Genomic DNA, 23,605 nt, shown 5'->3' with positions numbered 1-23,605 from the left:
GAAAAAGAGGACAAAGAAAAAAGAAGTGCAATAATATAACTTCACGTGGTCATGACATAGCAAAAGAGCATTTGACATTTTTTTCAAAAACGAGTTATTTGCCATTTTGGACCTTTAAAATGGGTCTTTTGAACAATTAATCCATTAGAACTATGTTAGGTGGACAGTTGCTTCTATGTCTCCTTTAAGCACTTTTAAGGTACTCATTACTTGGTCAAAAGAGTTCGTGGGTCCCACTACTAAAAAAAAAGTCAATTTTTATACCTTATCAACTCCTGTAGATCTCAGGTGTTCTTATATCAAACTCATCTCAGAAACTAAGGTGTCAACGAAAAAAAAGAACGTTTAGAAAATGAATTATTCGAATAAAATATCCCTTTCACCAGTTCTTTGACACCAAAATTTGGTATTGAAGACAAATTATTTCGAGACCTAAAGTTTCTTTCAAATATCAAGTAGTAACAACGACTATTATATCCTTCAAAGCTAAGTCTTCAACATTTGTCTTAATCTGAAACAGTACAACCAAAGCTGTAGTCTAAGCATAGCAAAATACCAGTTAATTTCCTAAACTGTGTTCCATACTTCCACAATTAGTAATACTGCGGCTTGTTCTTTATTGCATCTCACACCTTTTTCCTGCCAACCAAACTGGACTTGGAAAGTAAAAGCTTTGATTAGCCTACCAGAATGAACCGTATTGAAGAATTAGTGAAATCTAAAAGCTCTAACAACAATCAGAAAGTAAGATAGACAAGCTCTCCATCTTGCTTGCGATTGAGAGGTTCTCTGCTCGTGGAGTTAAAGCGACTTTCAAAAATCTTGGGAAGACTAATCTCATTGCTTTCCCTTGCTTGGAAAGATCCTTGATTGGGTAATATTTCCCTTTGCTTGGTTTTCTTATCTTTTATCTTCTTTCTTCTATGGATGTCCACTTTTTTGTAGCTTGTCTTATCTTTGTATAAAATAAAGATTTGAAGTTGAAATCTGTCTATGGAAAGATTGACACTCTAGACTTCATCTGAAGGTCTTCCGCTACATTATCGAGGATTTAACAGTGTGTCTTTTGCAAGTGTCCTTATGAGGATTTGGATTATGTGTTGGGGAGATAAGTTAGAATTAAAGTTTCAAAATGTGACAGTCTTCAAGACCTCTGGTGTACTTTCAGCTTGTAAAAGATCCTACCGTTCAAATGAAGAGTTTTGGTTTCATCCTTCTCTTTCACGTGTAATTGTTATGGCTATTCTATAGAATATCTGGTAAGGAAAAAGAAACTTTGAGATGGGATGAGAGTTCTAGGGTAGGTGTGACTATTAAGAAGTTTTCCTTAATTTTTCTAACTAATAGAAAACCAGCTTTCTTTAAGAATGTGAAAGAACAAGCAATGAAAGACTCATAAAAAGAAAGGCAATGCAATTAAAAAAGAAAAAAAAAAAACAGAACCCCAACATTCGGTAACCAAGAGCAATGAAATTTATTTATTTCTTTTATTCTTTTTATATCTGTGAGTATCCAAGCCCTCTTGCATACACGGTGACTAGTCTCACAAGACAAACCATCCCTTCCCAAAACACTCTCCCAGTCCTTCCAGCCAGATAAAGCACACAAAAGAAAAAAACTGCCAAAGAACACAACTCCTCCTCCAGAATGGACTTAAAAGTCCTAAAAATGCCTCCAAATTTTAGTGAAAAATTATTCAAATCCTCAGTCTCGATCCCATAAAGAACACACGGAGTTAATTTCCAACTCCTTTGAGACGCTCCCTTGTGTTTTGGGCTTCTTTCTTTTTGTATAGCAGTTTCGTTTTAAAATCAATCTTATATTAATGGGGATAAGTAAAATAACCAAAACCCACTCTCTCATCACTGCCAAGATAAATCAAGTGAAGGTTCGCCGTTGTGTCTAAACCGAGGTTTAAATAGGGAATACAACTTATAAATATAATGCAGCTTCTGCAAAAGATGGCAGTTTCAGAGATTATAGTTCTGCTATTTTCCATGCTAAGCTTTCAACTTTCAGTTTCATTTTCGAATGCACATTAAAAACATCACGACATAACTGGCATAACTAAAGTGAGAGTTTTCAACTCAAACAATGTCAAAGAATCAAAGGTAAAAAGATATACACCTCATACAATCCAACTTTTTAGCAAATATCTTCCTCTTTCAACATGCAAATCGTAAGGTCTTCACATACCTTTAAGGAATAAGGTATCACATTTTTTGGCTACTATACAGAAAATCCATCAACCTCCCATATGCAACTCCATTAGTCCTTCATACATAGCTTATTGTTTTCATCCTCATCATCGGTGGTGTCCTTAGTAGATGTTACAGTGATGTTATACGAGCTTTTAAGTTCTTCCAACTGAAACACAATATATAGACCAACGAATTTCAAGAGTTCAAAAGTTGACCAAGCAAATCAGTTAATCTCAGGATATGCATTCAATTTCAACAAGTAGAAAGATCAAATAATAGGTCACGATGTCAATGTCCGGACTTGGAATTTGAAATTCCATTTGCAAGTAGTAATTTCATGGCTTGATAAAGAATGAAGATAATGTGATAGGACTTCCAAACGAGAACTGTTGATATGTATTGATCTACATACTTATTAATGTACAGAAAACTAACAGGACTACCCAAACTCTACAGGTACAAGCTCACCACTATTGCTTTAGCTTCCCTTCTAGATTCCTGATTCCTGCATCCTCCTTCTAGCATAAGTAAAGCAGACTGGTGGTTTATCTTTATCAACCCTATCAGATTGGCTCTATCTGTGGAGACAATATTAAAGTCATTTATTTTCATTCTGTATATTCAACCGTCCTTTTTTCTTTTCTATCTTCTCTTTGTTTTTCGTTCTTTTTCATTTTCTTGTTTCTCTAATTTCAGTTTCTCTGCTTGCCCTACAACATTTTAACTGCACAACTTGATCAATTGATCATACTAGTTAATGTGGTAGATAATATAAAACAAATATATAAGACAGCTTTTGGAAAGTGCGAACTCGTGTCTCGCCATTTTTTAGTTTATTCTTTTATAAATCTTTTGAAAGAAATTAAGAAATATCTTCCCAAAACCTAATTAAATTATCTCTTACTAAAGATCTAATTTATTATATATTTTATTTTTGCTTTGTGATTGAACCTGAGAAGACTACTACATTTTTGTGTGCCTTAATAATATCATATTAAGTCACCACTCAACCTAAAAGTATAAACTCATAGATTATAATATATTTATTCATTACATGTATTCTTAACAACAATAAAGTATAAACTCATAGATTAGAGTATATCTATTCATTACATGTATTCTTTTCTCAACAAGGAATAGCATCGAGTCAGATAACTTCAACCACTACCTCTTTACAGGTTTCCTTGTGTTTGGCTAGAAGCTCATCATACTTGACTTGCAAATCGGCCATCTCAGATCGTAACTTCTCATATTCATCTACAGATGGACCCCCAAGTCTTTGTTGAACAAATCTGTCAAATAAAGAGAAAAAAGAAAGCTTATCAGAAGTTACTTCCTATGGGAATGTGCTATTACAAACTCCCTGGAAAATTTTGTATAGTTTCATTGTCTTCAATAAAATTATCCGTTCATGATTTTTCTTTATTTAAGAAAAAAAAAGAAGAAACTACATTTTTTGGACATGTTTACAAGCAAAAGTAAACGATAACATTCATGGAAAAATTCTTGTTGAGAATATTTATCTCTAACGTAACAAACACCTTGTAGTTTATTGTTTGACTTTCTATAATACAGTACATACTTTTGTGGAATGCTTGACAGGATTCAGAAGTAGAAAGGTCTGCTTTACTCACAATTTTCGAAGAATTCTGGAAAACAAAACTAATTCTACTTCGTGCTCAAACAGACCAGAACTCTGACAAGGAATCATGACATTATTTTCTATCAGTAAGTGATAAATGGGTTTGAAATTGAAACAAAAGGAAGTTAATGGATTTGAACATTATTTAAAACAAAATAAGATTTAAACCCAGTTGAAATCAACTTTGTTTTGACAGCTTGTAACTGAGTTTGATATATAATAATTAAGAAAATAAGACATTATGCTCTAGGAAATACTAGTTACGATCGAAAAACAGCTTGTTACCTTAGGGGTATTCTAGTAATTTTATGTACCATAGGGCTTCCTACTATCTATTTATTTAGCCTATTCTCTTGTACTTTGTATATCAAATCAATAATAAAAAATCAGTCTCTATCATGGTTTTTTCTTCCTGATCTATGGTTTTCCACATAAATCTTGTGTTTTTTTCTTCTCTATTTTTCAACATGGTATCAGAGCCTGGCGACGAAACCTTGGCCATCATCGATGAGAATAGACCAGAGTCTCCATCAGCAACCTCCCTTGGAACTAGTGGGCCGTAAATGCCAACATCACCACAGCCATACAAGAAGTCGTGGAATAGTACCTCCAAGCTGCATTGCTGAAAATCATCCAATCGGTGTCGGATCTTAACCCTAGCCGACCTAGCTCCAGTCGAACAGATCCAGCCAGTCGCAACAATCCAGGCAACGCAGTAGCCAGCGTCGAACCCAGCGCGATAGCCGACCCATTTGGCGGCGCCTCTATTGGTTGAGTCATCCCGTGAGAGTTCAGTCGTTCCTTATGCGCCGATCTCCTTCCCGATTGCGCTGACCAGATCTATAACCCAGTAGCCGATCGCTTCTGTCTCAATTGCACCGGTGGTCAGATCTACACAGCAAACTCCTCGAGCGATGGTGAGCTTGTCAACCCAGTAGCTGACCGATTCAACTTCCAATCCGGCAGCCGATGATAACTTGTAGAAATACAAGTTATTTATGCTGCCTTATTCAGATATTGCGGCCAAAAGAGAAGGAATATGCATCGATTGTATGAAAATTAGCTCAGAAATACAATAAATATAAATTAACGCAATTACACCCACTAACATCATTAAGATGGTAGAAGAGGATATTTCTACTCTATTTTGCAGGAAACCAAGTCACCGCTTGCGATCAAGGCTTAACGAGAAACTGAACAACGCATCTCTGTCATATTGCGCCCGTCAATCAAAAATGAAGAGACGATTAACGCAATGATGGCGCAATGCGACAGTCGATCCCGAGTTGAATTTCAACCGCATGTGGTAATAAAAACAACACCGCATGCGAGTAACCGATCGAAAGATGCAGCTGAGCAACGCAAATACGGAGGATTGCGACACGTGTACAACTAACCATTGTGCAGATTTGACGGTCTGATTGCATAACAGAAGGAATATTTATTCCTCCATCTTCGGAATTTCCATAACAAGAAGTGGGGTCCACAAGCCAAAAGTAAAAGCTTTTTACCTATAAATACCCCCATAGAATTCAGAGAAGATATACTTGATATGGGTATACTTGATACGAGGACTAATTGATGCTAGATTATTGAAAGAGAGGCTGAGCTAAGTATTGATCGGAAGAAATCCGGGAAGAGAAGAGACAAGACCGAGAGGTGAGTTTCAGTGCGATTCTGCCAGATCCTCGCCATGAAGCTTTGTGCTTAGATCCCTGCTACCGGTTGAGCAAGCCTGAGAGGGAAGCTCATCCTTCCGCACGTTCCATCCATGCCGGCAAGCAAATCTCCATCCAGATCGGCGCCAAGACGTTGACGTTTATTTGTATTTGTTTCTAACTCTATTTCATCAGTTGTATTTCATTCTCTTAATCTTTTCATTCACAAATCATGTATCAAACGCTAAATAATTTTATTGAATGTCTCGATCACTTTCATTTCCACTTTTCTATCTATTTTCGTTCCTCCATTAATTGTTTTCTTCATGAAGTTTTATTAATAGCTTGGTAATTAATATGGATTAAACGAGTCACTTAATCTGTGCTAAAGAGATAAATGCGTTTAGCTAAGGCATGCTAGACGGCATCTTCACCTGTGAGAGTAGAAGTAAAGATGTCATTCTGATCTATCAAGAGAATGTTAGAAGAATGCGTTGACTAAAGCGAGCAGTACTTCCAGAGATGGAAGCAACCTTGCGTTCATTACGTTTGTCCCTGTTTCACCACAGAGATGTGGGAACATGGCCGATCACTGAGAGGTGTATGCCAAGGAAAAAGCGGAACCGTACTTATATCTTTAACGCAATTAAGGAACTTGCGATGTTTGTATTAATTATCTTCTCTGTTTCTGCTTCATACATAAGACTTGTCACCGCATTACACGATCTTTGTATAATCTTCACAGCCAGCCTTGACCTCAGTATCTTGTATTATGAAACCTGTATCTTGTATCATCTTAGCTTAGATTTATTTTATCACAATTTATGTTATTACCACATTTTTACCACTTTACTTTACTTTATCGCATGTTTAATTACTTGTACACAAAACTCTTTTACAAATTGAAAAACCCCTGGTCGCATATATCACAAACATAACACAATAACCTCAAACAGTCCTTGTGTTCGACCTCGGATCACACCAAGAAACTTGCGGTGAAATTATACTTGGTTTCAACGCAAGGAAACTTGTGACAACGCACAACATACTACAAGAACATTCATTAATAACGCATATCTAGAAGTAGTATCACATAACATCGCATAAAATCTATGTCAACAAGTTTATGGCATGGACTTGCATCATACTAAAAAACTACGTGTTACAAGTTTATGGCGCCGTTGTCGGGGACTGGTTAACGGGTTATTATTTGAGTGTGTTTGTGGTGTTTTGCAGGACAGATCTCGTTGTACTGGCTGTTCAACACAGAGAGCAGCTTGACGGTTTATGAGTACTGGTGCTGAAACAGAATTCGAAGCTGACCCTGAGATCGAGCATACCTTTCGCGCACGGGCACGTCAGAATCGGATAAGGCGAAAGAAAGCAGCGAGTATGGCAGATAATAATGACAATGCGGTTCCCGTAGTAAATCAATAGGCTGTTAGGCCAGTGTAGGATCCTGTTTTCCTGGCTGCTGATCGCAACATCCTCATGAGGAATTATGCGGCACCCAACCTGTATGATTTTTTGCCTGGGATTTTGAGGCCTATTGTTGAGGAGAATACAAGGTTCGAAATAAAGCCGGTTATGCTACAAATGATCCAAAATGCAGGACAATTTAGAGGTCTACAAGGTAAAGACCCGCATGCCCACTTGACTAGCTTTGTTGAAATGTGCGGCAACTTCTCACTACCTGACGTTACCCTGGAGAGTATTAGACTGTATTTGTTCCCTTACACTTTGAGGGATGAAGCCAAGAGGTGGGCTCACTCACTGGAGCCAAACGAGATCACATCATGGGATTAACTGGTGGAGCGATTCATGAAGTTCTTCTCACTGGCCGTCAATGCAAGGCGACGAAAGGACGTGCTGAACTTCGAGCAAATGGAGAATGAGATCCTAAGCACCGCCTGGGTGCAATTTAGAAGATTAGTGAAAAATTGCCCACATATCGGGATACTCGATTGCGTTTTGATGGAGACCTTTTATAACGNGCCCACATATCGGGATACTCGATTGCGTTTTGATGGAGACCTTTTATAACGGCCTGAATAGATCGACGCAGGCTGCTGCTGACGCCTCCGCGGTAGGAGGTTTTATGGACAAAACGTATACTGAGGCTAAATTCATCCTTGAACACATATCGCGAAACATGGATGACTGGATTGATGATGGCTTGGAGGCCGAGGCACCGAACGAAGAAAGAATGAAACTGTCATTGTTCTTTTAGAGACAATGACCACGTTGGCCGCGGTGACCTCCATCATTCAATCGATGACAATCAATCAAGGAGCCATCCCCCAACAATCAGCGCAACCCGCTGCACTGACTCAAGTGGTCGCAATAAGTTGTGTTAATTGTGGAGGGGCTCATGTAGCAGAAATGTGCCCATCGAATCTCTAGCAAGTATGCGCCATCCAAAACAACCCCTTCAGCAACACCTACAATCCTGGCTGGAAGAGCTATCTTAACTTTGGTTGGGAAGGCAATCCTAAGCAAGGGGGGTTAGTCAACCATCAGAGTGGTAGTTAAGGAAATCCTCCTTTTCACCATAACTCGAACCAGGGGTAACCAAGGCAATCGCATAACCAACAACCCTCATCTTTAAACACCTCTAGAAGCTCAACTGCTTTATTTCGCCTTGCTTGATTCTGGCGTGTCCGTGCACGAAAGGTACGCTGGATCTTTGGGTCAGCTATGAATTCTGGTTCGATACCAGTACTCATAAACTATCAAACTGCTCTCCACATTGAACAGTCAATACAAAGAGATCTGTCTTGTAAAATACCACAAACATTCTCAAACAATAACCGTTAACCAATCCCCAGCAATGGCGTCATAAACTTGATGACATAAAATGCGATGATGCCATAAACTTGTAACGCATAAAATTCAATGCTTCTATTCTAAGCATGTGGACAATTATGAATATGAACAAATGAAATTTATCTTCTTATGTCATATAACGCATGGATGATTGCGATGATATGCGATACTACTTCTAGAAATATGCATTATTAACGATATGCTTATAGTATGCTATGCGTTGTCACAAGTTTCCTTACATTGAAACCAAGTATAATTTCACCGCAAGTTTCTCGGAGTGATCCAAGGTCGAACACAGGGATTGTTTTAGGTTAATTGTGTTTCGTTCATGATATATGCGACCGGGGTTTTTCAATTTACTAAAAGTGTGGTTTGTACATGCGATAAAGTAAATTGTGCAGTAAAGTAAAGATAAGCGATAAAAATGTGATAATAAAGTAAATTGCGATAAAAGTAAAGTGCGCACTATAAACCTAAGCTATGATGATACAAGATACAGGTTACATGATACAAGATACCGAGGTTAAAACTGACTGTGAAGATTATACAAAGGTCGTGTTATGTGGTGACAAGGCTTATGTGTGAAGCAGAAAGAGAAAGGATAATTAATATAAACATCGCAAGTTCCTTAATTGCGTCGAAGATATAAGTACAGTTTCACTTTCCCTTGGCGTATACCTTTCGGTGATCGGCCGCGTTTCCCACATCTTTATGGTGAAACAAAGACGAACGTAGTGAATGTAAGGTTGCTTCCATCTCTGGAAGTACTTCTTGCTTTAGTTAACGCATTCTTCTAACCTTCTCTCGACAGATCAGAATGGCATCTTCACTTCTACTCTCGCAGGTGAAGATCCCGTCTAGCATGCTTTAGCTAGACATCTTTATCTCTTTAGCACAGATTAAGTTACTTGTTTAATTCATATTAATCACCAGGGATTAAGAAAACATCGTGGAGAAAGTGATTAATGGAGGAACGAAAATAGACAGAAATGTGGAAACGAAAGTGATCATGACATTTAATTATAAAATCAAGCGTCTGGTACATGGTTGTGAATGATTTAGACTAGGAAGATGAAATACAATTGATGAATAAGAGTTAGAAACAGATACAGAAGAGTGCCAATGTCTTGACACCGATCTGGATGGAGAGATTACTGGCCGGGTTAGATGGCGTGAATGGAAGGATGAGCTTCCCTCTTAGGCTTGCTCAACTGGTAGAGTTGATCTAGGTACAGAGCTTCATGGTGGAGATTTGGAATGATTCGCCCTGAGACTCACCTTTCGACCTTGTCTCTTCTCTTCTCGGATCTTCTCCGATTAGCACTCAGATCAGCCTCTCTCTCAATAGCCTCGTATTAATTATCTCGTCTCGAGTATATCTTTTCAGTGAATTCTTTGAGGGTATTTATAGATGAAAGCTTTGACTCTCTGATTTGTGGTCTCCACTTTATTGTTATGGAAATTCTGAGAATGGTGGAATAAATATTCCTTCTGTTATGTAATCAATCCGTCGAAGATGCACAATGTTTAGTTGTACACGTGTCAAAATCCTCCGTGATTGCATTATTCATTTGCATCTTTTGATCGTGTGCCTGCATGCGGTGTTATTTTTTTATTACCGCATGCGGTTAAAGTTCAACTCTGGATCGATTGTCGCATGCGCCATCATTGCATTGATTGTCTATTCATTCCTGAATCATGGGTGCAATGCGATGTAAATGCGTTAATCTTTCTCTCTTGAGCCATGAATGCATATGGTGACTGGATTTCCTACAAAACAGATTTGAAATATTCTTTTCTACCATCGTAATGGTGTTAGTGGGTGTATTGTCGACAATTTATAATTATTGTATTTCTTAGCCAATTTCCATACAATTGACGCAACTTTCCTTTCTTTTAACCGCAATATCTAAATACAGCAGTATAAATAACTTGTATTTCTACAAGTTATCAATCTATGAGAAATTCTGCAGGATTTATTACTACAGAAAAGTTGAATGACTAGAACTATTTTTCCTAGTCTCAATCCATCAGAATGGCCTTAGAAGGATGTCACAAATTTGGGTACTTGACTGGAGAGATACCTAAGCCTGTACCAGGAGACCCTCAGGAATGGATCTGGAAGGGGGAAGACTCACTGTTGAGATCTGTTCTGATTAATTGTATGGAACTCCAAATTGGCAGACCGTTACTCTATGCTGCAACTGCCAAAGATATTTTGGATGTTGTTCAACAACTTTATTGAAAGAGGCAGAATGCATCCCGACTTTATACGTTACGGAAACAGACCCATGAATGCAAGCAGGGATCTATGGATGTAACGTCCTATTGCAATAAAATGTCGCTTTTGTGGCAAGAGATGGATCTTTGTAGGGAAATGATCTGGAAGTATGCGCATGACGGAGCTCAGTATGCAAAAATTGAGGAAGTTGACTGTGTCTATGACTTCCTTGTTAGGCTAAATTCAAAGTTTGATGCCATTCGGAGTCGGATTCTAGGTCAACACCCTATACCTTCTCTCATGAAAGTTTTCTCAGAAATACGTTTGGAGGAAGACAGATCAAGTGCAATGAATAACCCAATAGTTACCTCTACTGATGCTGCTGCTTTTGCCATTAAGTCCTCCAGCTCTGACGGCGATAAGAAGTCCACCCCTATCTGTGAGCATTATAAAAAGTTGTGGCATACAAAAAACTAGTGTTGGAAGCTACAAGGATGGCCCCCGAATAGTAAACGTCGCCAGTCACATGACAAATCAACCCCTGGGCGTGCCTTTGTGAGTAACTCGGTGAATGAGAACCCTCAACATCAATCCTCAGTAGACAATACGACCAACCNAGTAGACAATACGACCAACCTAAGTACAGTTGGAGTCAGTGCCATCGCCCAGTCAGGTACTATCTAGTCTTTTGGCCTTATTAGTATTAACGGTAAAAAACCATGGATTTTTTACTCAGGAGCGACAGATCATTTTACTGGCACTTCTGATCAATTTCTTTCATATTGTCCAAGTGTTGGTAACGAACGGATTAGAATTGCATATGGGTCATTTGCACTAGTTGCAGGAAAAGAACATTTATCTCCGTTTGAGGGTTTGGTATTGCTGGATGTATTGCATGTTCCTAAGATATCATATAATTTGTTATCTATCAGTAAAATTACAAGAGATCTGAGTTGTCAGGAAATTTTTTCACCCGACTTTGTTTTATTTCAGGATCTGAGCTCGGGGATGACAATTGGCACTACCTGGAACGATAGGGGGCTCTACTTCCTAACTGATGATGCTTCCTCTAGGAATGATTATAGGACTAGTCTTGTTTCTTTAAATTTTTCTACTACTGAGAATGATTTTTTGTTATGGCATTATCGCTTAGGACATCCAAATTTTCAATACATGAAATACTTGTTTCCGCATTTATTTCGCAATATTAATATGTCTTCTTTAAATTGTGATGTTTATATTCGTGCCAAACAAAGTCGTGTCTCCTTTCACTCCCAACCCTACAAACCATCCAAACCCTTTACCTTAGTTTATAGTGATGTTTGGGGTCCCTCACCATCCACAACCTCCACAGGGAAACGCTGGTTTTTCACCTTTATAGACAATCATACTCAGCTTACTTGGGTCTTTCTTTTCACTGATAAATCTGAGGTGTTGTCTATATCTAGCAATTCTATAATACTGTGGAAACCCAATTTAATGCCAGGATTGGTATTTTGAGAAGTGACAATGAGCGAAAATTCTTTAATGCCTCCTTTAAGAACTTCCTTACCTTCAAAGGGATTATCCACCAAAGTTCGTGTGCGTACACCCCCCCAGCAAAATGGGGTAGTCGGGAGAAAAAATTGTCATTTGATAGAAGTTGCCCATTCCTTAATTCTATCCACATCACTCCCATCTTACTTATGGAGGGATGTCATCCTTACTGCTGCTCACTTAATCAACCGAATGCCTTCCCGAGTCCTCAACTTTCAAAATCCGTTAGATTGTGAGTCTTACCCAACTACTTGTTTAGTCTCAGATGTTCCACTTTGAGTATTTGGCTGTGTTGCCTTTGTTCATTCTCACGGTCCAAACTGCACACAATTCACCTCCCGTGCTAAAAAATGTGTCTTTGACGGGTATCCGCTCCATCAGCATAGGTATAAATGTTATCACCCATCATCTCGCAATTATTTTGTTTCCATGGATATCACCTTCCTTGAGGATCAACCCTTCTTTCTCGTTAGCCATCTTCAGGGGGAGACCTCAAGTGAAGAGGCTAACTGGTCCACGTATGCAATTGCATTTGAGTCACCTTCAATTCCCGAACATGTCAACCCTGTACCCCCTACAAATCAAGTCCCATGGATAACATACTATAGAAAGAATATCAGGAAGAAAACAGTGCCACCTGTCGCATCTCCGGCTCCAGTCCATGAGTAAGACCTGGCATCAGGTACGTGTATTCCTGAAATTAATGAGATTGATACTTGTGCTGAGACTAATGGTTGCAGTGAGGAAAAAAGAGACAAAGGTGCTGACAGCACCACTATAGCAGATGGAACGACGACGGTGTATAGTGATCCGAAAACAGTTCCAAAAAATGTGAATGATACTAGAGATGATGATTTAAAGGAGACTTCTGAAGGTGAAACCTAGGCAGAGGAGACTATTGATCACAGTGGGAAGAGCATGATGTTTCCCTCGATCTTTCGATAGCCCTAAGGAAAGGTATTCGATCATGTACAAGGTACCCTATGCATAGTTACATGACGTACAGTAACCTGTCATCTGAGTTCAGGGCCTTTACCACCAGTTTAGATACAGGGATGGTACCGAGTAGCATATAGGATGCAATGAAAACTCCTAAGTGGAAGGCTGCTGTTATGGAGGAGATGAAGGCACTTGAGAAAAACGGAACATGGGATCAGGTGATCCTACCCAAAGGGCACAAAACAGTTGGGTGCATATGGGTCTTCACTATAAAGTATAAGTCTGATGGAACGATCGACCGATATAAGGCCAGGTTAGTTGCCAAAGGATTTACTCAAACCTTTGGTGTGGATTACTTTGAGACATTCTCTCCCGTAGCTAAGCTCAATACTATCCGAGTATTACTGTCAGTTGCAGTGAACAGAGATTGGCCCCTACATCAACTGGATGTAAAGAACGCCTTTCTCAATGGAAAACTTGAGGAGGAAGTCTACATGAGTCCTCCCCCTGGATTTGAAGATTAGCTCAAACACCGAGTCTCCCGACTGAGGAAGTCACTATATGGGTTGAAACAGTCTCCGAGGGCCTGGTTTGATAGATTTACCACCTTTGTCAAATGACAAGGATATACCCAAGGGCACTCAGATCATACACTGTTTATAAAGAAGTCAACTTCAGGGAAGGTTGCAGTTCTCATTGTGTACGTTAACGATATTGTGCTCTCTGGTGATGATGATGATGAAGAAATTATGAAACTCAAAGCAAAAATGGCGAAAGAATTTGAGATTAAAGACCTTGGGAAGTTAAGATACTTCCTCGGAATGGAAGTAGCTCGGTCAAAGGATGGGATTTCAGTGTCCCAACAGAAATACACTATTAATCTCCTAAAGGAAGCAAGAATGACTGGATGCAAACCTGTTGACACCCTAGTTGAATATAATTCAAAGCTTAGTAATATAGGTAATAGTGTCCCTGTCAACAAAGAAAGGTATCAGTGGTTAGTTGGGAAATTGATCTACTTATCTCACACGAGACCTAATATATCATATGCAGTTAGTGTTATCAGCCAGTCCATGCAGCTCCTTATGAGGAACACATGACAACAGTTGAACACATCCTAGGATATCTGAAGGGAAAACCAGGTAAGAGGTTAATGTTCAAGAAGTCTGATAAACATTGCATTGAAGCCTACACTGATTCTGATTGGGTAGAGTCTGTTGTTGATAGAAAGTCAACATCTGGGTATTGCACATTCGTCTGGGGTAATCTAGTGATTTGGAGGAGCAAGAAACAAGGAGTTGTGGCCAGAAGTAGCGTTGAGGCTGAATATCGAGCCATGAGTTTAGGGATATGTGAAGAAATCTAGTTGATGAAAGTGTTGTCAGGTCTTCATCAAGATAATGCGCTCCCAATGAAAATGTTCTGTGACAATAAGGCAGCAATAAGTATTGCGAATAATCCAGTCCAGTATGATAAAACAAAACACATTAAGATTGATCGGCACTTCATCAAGGAAAGACTTGACAACGGAAGTATATGCATTCCTTATGTTCCCTCAAATCAGCAAATTGCAGATGTGCTCACAAAAGAGTTACTCAGATAAAGCTTTGATTATTATGTTAGCAAGTTGAGCCTCATTGATATTTACACCCCAGCTTAAGGGGGACTGTCGAAAAACAGCTTATTACCCTAGGGGTATTCTAGTAATATTATGTACCCTAGGGCTTCCCACTATCTATTTATTTGGCATATTCTCTTGTTCTTTGTGTATCAAATCAAGAATAAAAAATCAGTCTCTATCGTGGTTTCTTCTCCCTGATCTAGGGTTTTCTACGTAAATCTTGTGTTTTTTCTTCTCTATTTTTCAACAGTTACTAGCAAACTTAAATAGCTAGAACAATGGTTAGCCTCAACTGTTAATGTTTCTCCAACTATCACAGCAGCAAACAAGACATAATAACATGATCCAAAACCAAAAACTGAAAGAAAAAAACTTACTCGAGAGTAAAGGTAGGCTTGTCATTTTGCTCATACAAAGCAACCAGAACCTCAACCCAGCAAAAGAAATGCAATAGAGAAATGTGTCAAAATTCAAAGGTATGATAAAGAGAGAGAATTCCCAAAAAAAGAAAACAGAGGGTGATGGATCAGAGAAGTGGCCATACTAATAACCAACCTTTGGTGAGAGCATCAACAATGCCATTAGACTCCAAATACTTCCTAAAAGCTTCCTTCTTCGCTTCTTTTTCTTAAATCGCAGAAAAAGGGTTGTAATTATCACAAAGATAAAACGATTCAACAAATGGGGGCATGAAATTCGATAGAAAGAAGCAAAACGATGAAGAACGGGAAATTTGTACGGATGACCCATTTTTTGGGTCCAAATGTCTCATTTTTAAAAAATAATGTCAATTGACCCTCTACTGACATCATTGTCATAGCAAATTATGTAAATTTCCTTCACAAGTGCCTCACGAGGTAAGTCTCATTCTCGCTCTCGTCTAATTAAACACTCTTGCTCTCGCTTGAAATTCCTTGGTTTGATGTGATTGCTCGTCAGTGTACGAATGATTTGACAATTTTCACGATTGAAGCCTCAAATCAATAATACCTAAACACAATACAATGGTGATTTTTTAAACTCTAAACTCCATTTCAACGGTGATTAATTCTTTGGTTTTCGACAGTGTTTTTGTTGAACGAAGATTTTTCAAACAGGGATTTCCAAGACGAGGCTTTTTCAGAACGGAACAGGTTTTTCAGAAAGGTGTTTCATTATTTTGAGTCTGTTTAATTATTTTTGCTATGTTATTTCTAGAAATATAGCATTACAAAATTTTGTATTGGGAGAGAGAGTGAGAGATAGAACGAGAGTGAGAGAGAGCAAGAGTAAGAGAGAGCTAGATTAAGAGAGAGCGAGAGCGAGATTAAGAGAGAGAGTGAGATTAAGAGAGAGCGAGATTAAAAGAGAGCGAGAGTACACTTCAATTGCTTGTACAACTTAATGAAAAATGTTCTCTTGTTTTGTAGGATGATATAAAATGTCTACTTATTCGATATGGAGGTGATTGGGATGAGAATGAAACTTCGTATATTAGGGGATAGTTGACAAGAATCATTGTGTCTGTTACATTGAAGTATGAAGAACATAAATCTCACATTTATAGGGTTACAAATGTTAGTTCTTCAGAGTTTGATCTTATACTTAAAGTTAAATATAAACTTAAATATGAAGCCCCTCCACAATACATAAGCGTTGATGACGATGTTCGCTTCCTTCTTTTCCAAGAAGAGCTTAGTAGACTTCACTTATCTGTAATGCTAAAATCGAATCAAGACAAAAATATTAGAATGGGGTTTGAAAATATGAGTTATGATGATATGACTGTGGACAGACAATACGAGGAATCATATCAATTTCGTCAGGAAGAGTATGATATTCCATTGTCTACCAACACTGTACCATCAACATTATCACTAGACAACGACTGCACTAATCCAGCAAGATTGAATTCAGAATTGGGTGGTACTTCAATTGTTGGTAATGAGAGATCATCTAGACTTGATTATATGGATTGTGGTCATCCAAAGAAAAGTTGTGGTCCTTCAGTGGATGTTAATAAGCAACCAACAGGATTAAATGAAATAGATCGTGATCATGGAAATGTGCGTCATTGTACAGCAGCTTCAGTGGTTCCACCATCTGTGTCTTCAAGTCATAGGGCAGAGTTGATTATGCCTGGTACCTCTTCATCTAGGACAAAAGATGTTGAAGTTGGTCAACTATTTTTGAGTAAAAAGGACTTGAAAATGCAATTATCTATTTTGTCCATCAACAAAAATTTTGAATTTAGGGTCAGGAAGTCAACCAAATCTTTGTTCACTGTCAAATGTATTAGGGAGACTTGTAAGTGGAGCCTTCGTGCAGTGAAAATGAAAGGGTCTGATATATTCAAGATCACAAAGTACTGCAATTTGCACACATGTTCCATTGGAATTCTGAAACACGACTATAGACAAGAAACTGCTACGGTTGTTAGTCAGTTGATTAAAGATAAGTTCACAGGAATAGGACATATTTATAAATCTTATCATATCGTTAAGGATATGAGGAGAGATTATAGCGTGAACATAAGTTATGATAAAGTGTGGCGTGCAAGGGAAGCTGCATATGATCTCACTAGAGGTACTTCAGAATACTCATACTCTATACTACATGCTTATGGAGAAACGTTAAAAATAGAGAATCTGGGTACAGTGTTTGAGATCGAACTTAAAGATGAGGTGCATTTCAAGTATATGTTTATGGCATTAGGGTCTTGTATTAGAGGTTTCGCAAGTTGTCAGCCTGTGATAATTGTTGATGGGTCGCACTTGAAAGGAAAATACAAAGGCACCATGTTGGTTGCGGTTTCTATGGACGGGAGCAATCAATTATACCCACTAGCATATGCAATAGTGGACAATGAATCCGATCGATTATGGAAATGGTTTATATCGAACTTGAAATGCAGTATCAGAGAACCCGATAATCTGGTGTTTATGTCTGATCAGATGGTATCTATCAGGAATGCTATTCATGCATTTTTTTCCCATGGCATTTCATGGATTGTGCACGTGGCACATAGAACAAAATCTTATTGCAAACTTTAAGGATAGCATGATTGTTGGGATATTTAGAGATGCAACAAAGGCCTTTTGCATGACAGAGTTCCAGACATAATGGGACAAACTCCGTAGTTTTCGAGGTGTTGTCACGAAATATTTGAAAGATATCGGTCTTCAAAGGTGGGTACAGGTTTATCAAATAGAACAAAGACATGACAACATGACGTCCAACAGTGCAGAGTGTTTCAATTCGTTAACTAAAGAGTATCGACTATTGTGCATGCTTGAACATGTTAGAGGAATGCTCCAATCATGGTTCTACGAACGGAGGAATTACTGGGAATCTCAAACGACATTGCACTCTGACTACTGTGAAACCCGATTGGCAAGCGAGGCCGATAAGGACAGACGATATCGGGTTGAGTCTATTGATTGTTATTGGGGCCACGTGCGAGATAATAGATTGTACGGTATTGTGAATCTTCACACAAAGGAATGCACGTGTAAGGAATTTGATTCACTTGGTATCTCGTGTTCACATGCAATTGTTGCTGCCAAGGAACGAAATATACCCATTCAGAGTCTTTGCAGTCGATTTTATAAAGTGAACTCTCTAATGACAGCATATGCAGAGCCTATAAATCCACTTGGGCACATATCTGAATGGAAGAAACCTCCTGGATATGTAGAAAAAACTATCCTTCCTCCAAAATTTGTGGCACAAGCCGGGCGATAGAGACTAAGAAGAATACCATCGAGGAGAATTTCACAGACAAATGAAATGTGGTCGTTGTGGGAATTATGGGCATAACAACTAAAATTGTAGCGAACCACTCACAACCGTGTGATGTACCGAAAATGCCAGAAATCGTGACACAAACACCTCTCATCTAGTTTAGTTTATAACTAACTTTATCTTGTAAGGGTCTGTTGGTATGTCTTATAAATACCATTGATTAGGCCCAAAGAAGAGTTTTTCATATTTGTAACATACTTTCTAGTTTTTCATACTTGTAACATACTTCATCTTGTAACATACTTTCGGTAAACAAAAAACAATAACAAGTTGGAGTATTTCTATAATAACAATCTTCATCTTGTAATGTACTTTCTATTTTTTTAAAGTCTTGCTCTCTCAATCTCGCTCTCTCTCAAAATCTCGCTCTCTTAATCTCGCGCTCTCTCAAAATCACTCCTGCATGAAATAAAAATTCAATCAGTAAACTTCTTCAGAAATTTTTTTAAAAAAAACATTCTATTTAAGTCTCGCTGGTATTGCTCTCGCTGGTATCGCTCTCTCTGGTGTTGCTTTCTCTAGTATCGCTCTCGCTAGTATCATTCTCTCTGGTGTCGTTCTCTCTGGTGTCGCTTCTCTGGTGTCGCTCTCTCTTATGTCGCTCACATTCTCTCTTTTTACTCGTCTTCAACCACATAACACATTGAAAACAAAAAAAACAAGCAAACAAAATCATAGGTTCATAGTATTTCTAAATCCCAGAACGACCCACCCTTTCTGGTGTCGCTCTCTCTAGTATCGCTCTCGCCGATTTCACTCTCACTTATCTCGCTCACAAACTCTTTTTACTCGTCTTCAACCACTAAACACATTGAAAACCAAAAAAATAAACAAAAAAAAAAATCATAGGTTCACAGTATTTCTAAACCCAAAACGACCCACAAAGCCCCATTGCCGATCAATTTAAGACATTTTCAGGCACAGATTGAAAGATTTACCGATCAGATTCGATTTTTCGGCGGCAGTGGAATCGTTTGTAAGCCCAAATGATGGATTCTAAAGAGTTTTTAGTTTATGAGCGATAGAAATCGTTACGCTTGGGAAATTTGAATGAAGATTTTTTAGTTTTGGTTGGTTTTTAGTAAAAGGGTAAGAAGACGAAGAGGTAAGGGCAATTTATGTAATTTGGTATGGCGATGACGTCAGCAGAGGGTCAATTGACATTATTTTTAAAAAAATGGTCATTTGACATTTTGCACGCAAAAAATGGGTCATGGATACAAATTTTCCATGAAGAACTTAAAACAAGTTGAGAACAAAGAAAGGGAAAAAAAGATCTGACCTCTTTGCATCCCATGGGAAAGAAGAAATGGGGTTCCTCCTTCACAGTTGCTTGCTGGTTGGGTGTTGGATTTGACGGTTCTTGGATGGAATCCGTCCCCGTTGCCGAAAGAATATTGGTTTAGGGGCCTGCAGATGTCTGGGTTTTGATCCGCACAGCGACTGCCATTGATTTCCTTGGCCCATGATGGTGAGTTTCAGCTTCACCATAGCCCAAAACATTAGATTATATATGCTAGGAAATGCCTAAAATGAAGGTTTCCTTATTCATACTACCTCCTAACAAAAAAAAAACGAAAAACGAAAAACCAAACCAATCCAAACTGATTCAATGGTTTGGTTTGGATGTTTAGTTGAGTGTAAAAACAACTTTCAGAGGAACAAGAAATATGAGATGCTACCAACTGTAAACCAAATTCAATCTAACTAACAGTATAGTTTTTTTCAAGAATTGTTCATGTTGGTTTATAAATTATAAGTCTTAGCATTCAAACTTTAAGGTTGATTCACATATTTCTTAAGGTCCTTATTTGTGTTCTTTTATTTTGTTTTGCTAAAAATGAGATAGAGGCTTCACTTTGAAGGTCATCGCAAAGTGATTTTAGGACAATCTTTAATTTGAATTGTACAAGGAATTATTTTGATAAAAATATATTTTTTCACATCTATAACTTATATCTATAATATATAAAAAATGGACCAAATGGGTAAATCTTTACCTTCCTATTTTACCCCTCAATTTTAACAAAAGGACTTTTACTCCCTAATATATTGTGGTTGGTTATTATTTACAACTATTCAGCTTATTCCTTAGATTTTAACAAAAGGACTATTATACCTAGTATATTGTAGTAAGTTATTATTTACAACTATTCAATGTATTTCTTAGATTTAGTGGTTACTAGCAAAACACACCTATTCAATATATTTGTAATTCATTGTAATGTAACTACTTTGTCTCTTAATCAAGGAAATTATTCAAATTTCAGGATGCATCCACAATATTAGCGACGAAAAACTCATGTAAAGAATGTGTATCAAGTTTAAGCTTTCACAATGTGATCAACATTCATGTAAGTGATTATTAAACTCATACATTCAAGTAAAAAATTGCACCATATTTCTCAATTTCAGAAGCAGTGTTTACTACTTTCATTTTTTTAAAAAAAAAAAATTGATAGTAATATTAGCGACGAAAACATGATGTAAATAATGCTTATCAAATTTAAGTTTTCAGTATGTGATCAACATTCATGTAAGTGATTATCAAACACATACATTAAAGTCTAGAAGTACATCATATTTCTCAATTTCAAAAGCAATGTTTACTACTTTCATCTTTTCTTTTCTTTTCTTTTTTTTTTCAATTTTGATAGTAATATTTGCCATTTTATTTGCATTGAAAAATCAACCAAGATCGGTGAATTTTTCATGTTAGAAAAGTCTTCAAAAAGAGCATACTCGTGAACAAAAGTAAGTTATTCCTATTCCATTTACATCAAGATGAGGTTTTTTTTTTTTTTTTTTTAAATTTTCATAGGAATACTTGTCATTTTATTTTGGCAACAATGTTTGATTTTATTTGTCATTTTAGTTTGGCAGCATTTTTTTCAAAAAAAAATGAGTGACTTTTTCATGTGAAAGAACATCTCCAAAAGAGCATGCCCATGAACAAAGATAGGTTATTCTTATTCCATTTACGTCAAGATTATCAGTTGCTGCCCTAAATCTCGTAAGGTTATATAGTTTGTACACCTTGTATGAACAAACATTTCTATGATTAATAATATTTGATATTTTATTCACTTTGTCTATGAAATATATGATATTTTAGTCATTAACCACAAAACCAATAAACTAACATTCATGGTTATCGTTGTAACTTAAACATATATGTGGATCATGTTTAAGTGATAACCTAAATGGTCTGTAGTATATGGATAAGGTTGTGTACCTTATCCTGATGACACTATGAGTATGGCCTGCTTTCTAGGTGTTACAAATGTTGTAAACTACAAATGATCTGATCCTAATCATTCATGTATTAGACATGCGAGCAGGAATATTTTATACAAAGGAATTTGTATAAGACCAGACCACGAAATGTTTAGTCTCATTATATAACATCGTTCATAATAAAGACTTTCATTTCACTGGGATGACCATAGGTGACATGACCTTAATCCTAAGTGAGTTGTGAACTCTTACCTATGAGAGCAGTCATTTGATTTGTATGGGTGAGAGTGGTCAGATCACTGACTCAATAAGTCTACCATTTTGGGGATTCGTCTGATTGGAGAGCTGGGAACTCAGCTACATAAGATGGAATTCATTCATTCCTCGAAGCAGGGGTAAGTAGATAAATTGCTCTCGTAAGGGTTGATTCCGGGTCTTGAACAATGTGGCGCCATACCCTCTCTTGGCTTGAGAGAGGTTTAGTCACACTGAGACTATGATCTATTGTTCATTAGAGGGATCAGTGGTACTTAAGGAGTTTGATGTAACTATAGAGGCAAAACGGTAAATTGGCCTAACTGTACTTACGAGCAATTTGTGAAGGGTCATCGTACTATTTATTGGTTATATCCAATGGGCATAGAAATATATTTGTAGTACGAAGAGTACAGTTGTCAGTCTTTAGTGGAGTGTCCGACAGTTAACGAATGGTGGATAAAGTAATTAAAGAGTTTAATTATTTATTCACGTACCGTTGGAGCTTCAAGCTACAGGTCCATAAAGTCCCCTTGGTAGCTCAAAAGATTTAGTTGAGAATTAGTTTTTTGGTTAATTTGAAATGTTCAAATTAATAAGAGGAAATTTAATTATATATGATATAATTGACATAATGTATTTGATACAATATAATTTAATTGGAGGAATAAATATTTGAATATTATTCAAATATATTTTTTATGAACAAGATTCATAGTTGTTGTCATAAAATAGAGAAAAAGAATCATGGTTTATATATTGTATATGATACAATATTAAAACTATAGGTTATAAATATAATATGATAAAGAATCATGGTTTATATATTTTATATTATTAATTATTTGATAATTAATTCCTTTTTCTCTCTAACCACCTTAGTGGAAAGTTAATCAGTTTTATGGCAAAACGGAATAAAATAAAATTTGATTTTATTATTCCAAAGACAAGCATTCATGATTTGAAAGTCTTTTACACGATTTCCTTGAAAGATTATGATCAACCTAGAAAGTCTATGCAATAGACAATTCACCTAAACGATCAAGAGACTTCTATGTGATAGAGATTGTCTTCCTCAATCGCTTCCTCCTCCAACTATTAAACTCCCTCCTAACCAAAATAGCTAGAGCCCACCACTCCTGGGTTCTCATACCGAGAATACCAAGGTAACTAAGTGGTAGTGTCCTTCCATTTGGTTCGTGTTCTGGTTGCTGTTTGATCGAGGAGAGTTCGTAGTGTTCGAAGTGTTCGTGGATGTCCGAAGAATTTTCTTGAAGAAGAGTTCTTCAAAGGTATAATCTCTAAACCCTTGTTTCTTATTTAAAAGCATGTTGTAATTTATGTTTGATGCATAATATATTGTTGACGGTAAATGTTTGTTTCAATCGAAATGAGATTTGGACGATCCACTTCCGCTCAAAGGTTATCTGTAAATCGAATTCCTTCAAAGATGTGATAGGTTTTTTTTCCCTAATTATACTTCATTTCTCTTTCAGTTTTTTTTTTTTTTTTTTTTTTTTTTGCATTCTTATCTGGCGTGAAAACGGGAAAGGAATATGAGGAAATTAAACACATGCAAACGAAGAAGTAAAATCTGCTGAAGTATATTTTTTTTTCTCTTAACATGGGTGGTACTTCTCTCTCCCTTATCTCATCCATCATACAATCTTGGTTTGTTATACCCAA

The 23,605-nt window shown here is 37.3% G+C and overlaps 2 protein-coding genes across 2 annotated transcripts; one reads left to right on the top strand and one right to left on the bottom strand.

Moving 5' to 3' along the window:
* Nucleotides 1–498: 498 nt before the first annotated feature.
* Nucleotides 499–15,394, bottom strand: LOC120079285 (c-Myc-binding protein homolog). Its single transcript, XM_039033440.1, has 5 exons — nt 15,391–15,394; nt 15,189–15,271; nt 15,022–15,071; nt 3,370–3,493; nt 499–2,367 (listed from the first exon to the last, which is right to left on the bottom strand). Exons 1-5 carry the CDS (start codon nt 15,392–15,394, stop codon nt 2,269–2,271), a joined length of 360 nt encoding a protein of 119 aa, XP_038889368.1. The 3' UTR covers nt 499–2,268.
* A 2,457-nt stretch (nt 15,395–17,851) lies between these two features.
* On the top strand, nt 17,852–18,367 carry LOC120079284. The gene has a single exon (XM_039033439.1). It carries the CDS (start codon nt 17,852–17,854, stop codon nt 18,365–18,367), a length of 516 nt encoding a protein of 171 aa, XP_038889367.1.
* Nucleotides 18,368–23,605: the final 5,238 nt, after the last annotated feature.

This window comes from Benincasa hispida, chromosome 6 (assembly GCF_009727055.1).
Source record: "Benincasa hispida cultivar B227 chromosome 6, ASM972705v1, whole genome shotgun sequence".
Classification (NCBI taxonomy): Eukaryota; Viridiplantae; Streptophyta; class Magnoliopsida; order Cucurbitales; family Cucurbitaceae; genus Benincasa; species Benincasa hispida.
The sequence above is the reverse complement of the archived record's forward strand: the minus strand, read 5'-3'. Positions and strand labels throughout refer to the sequence as shown.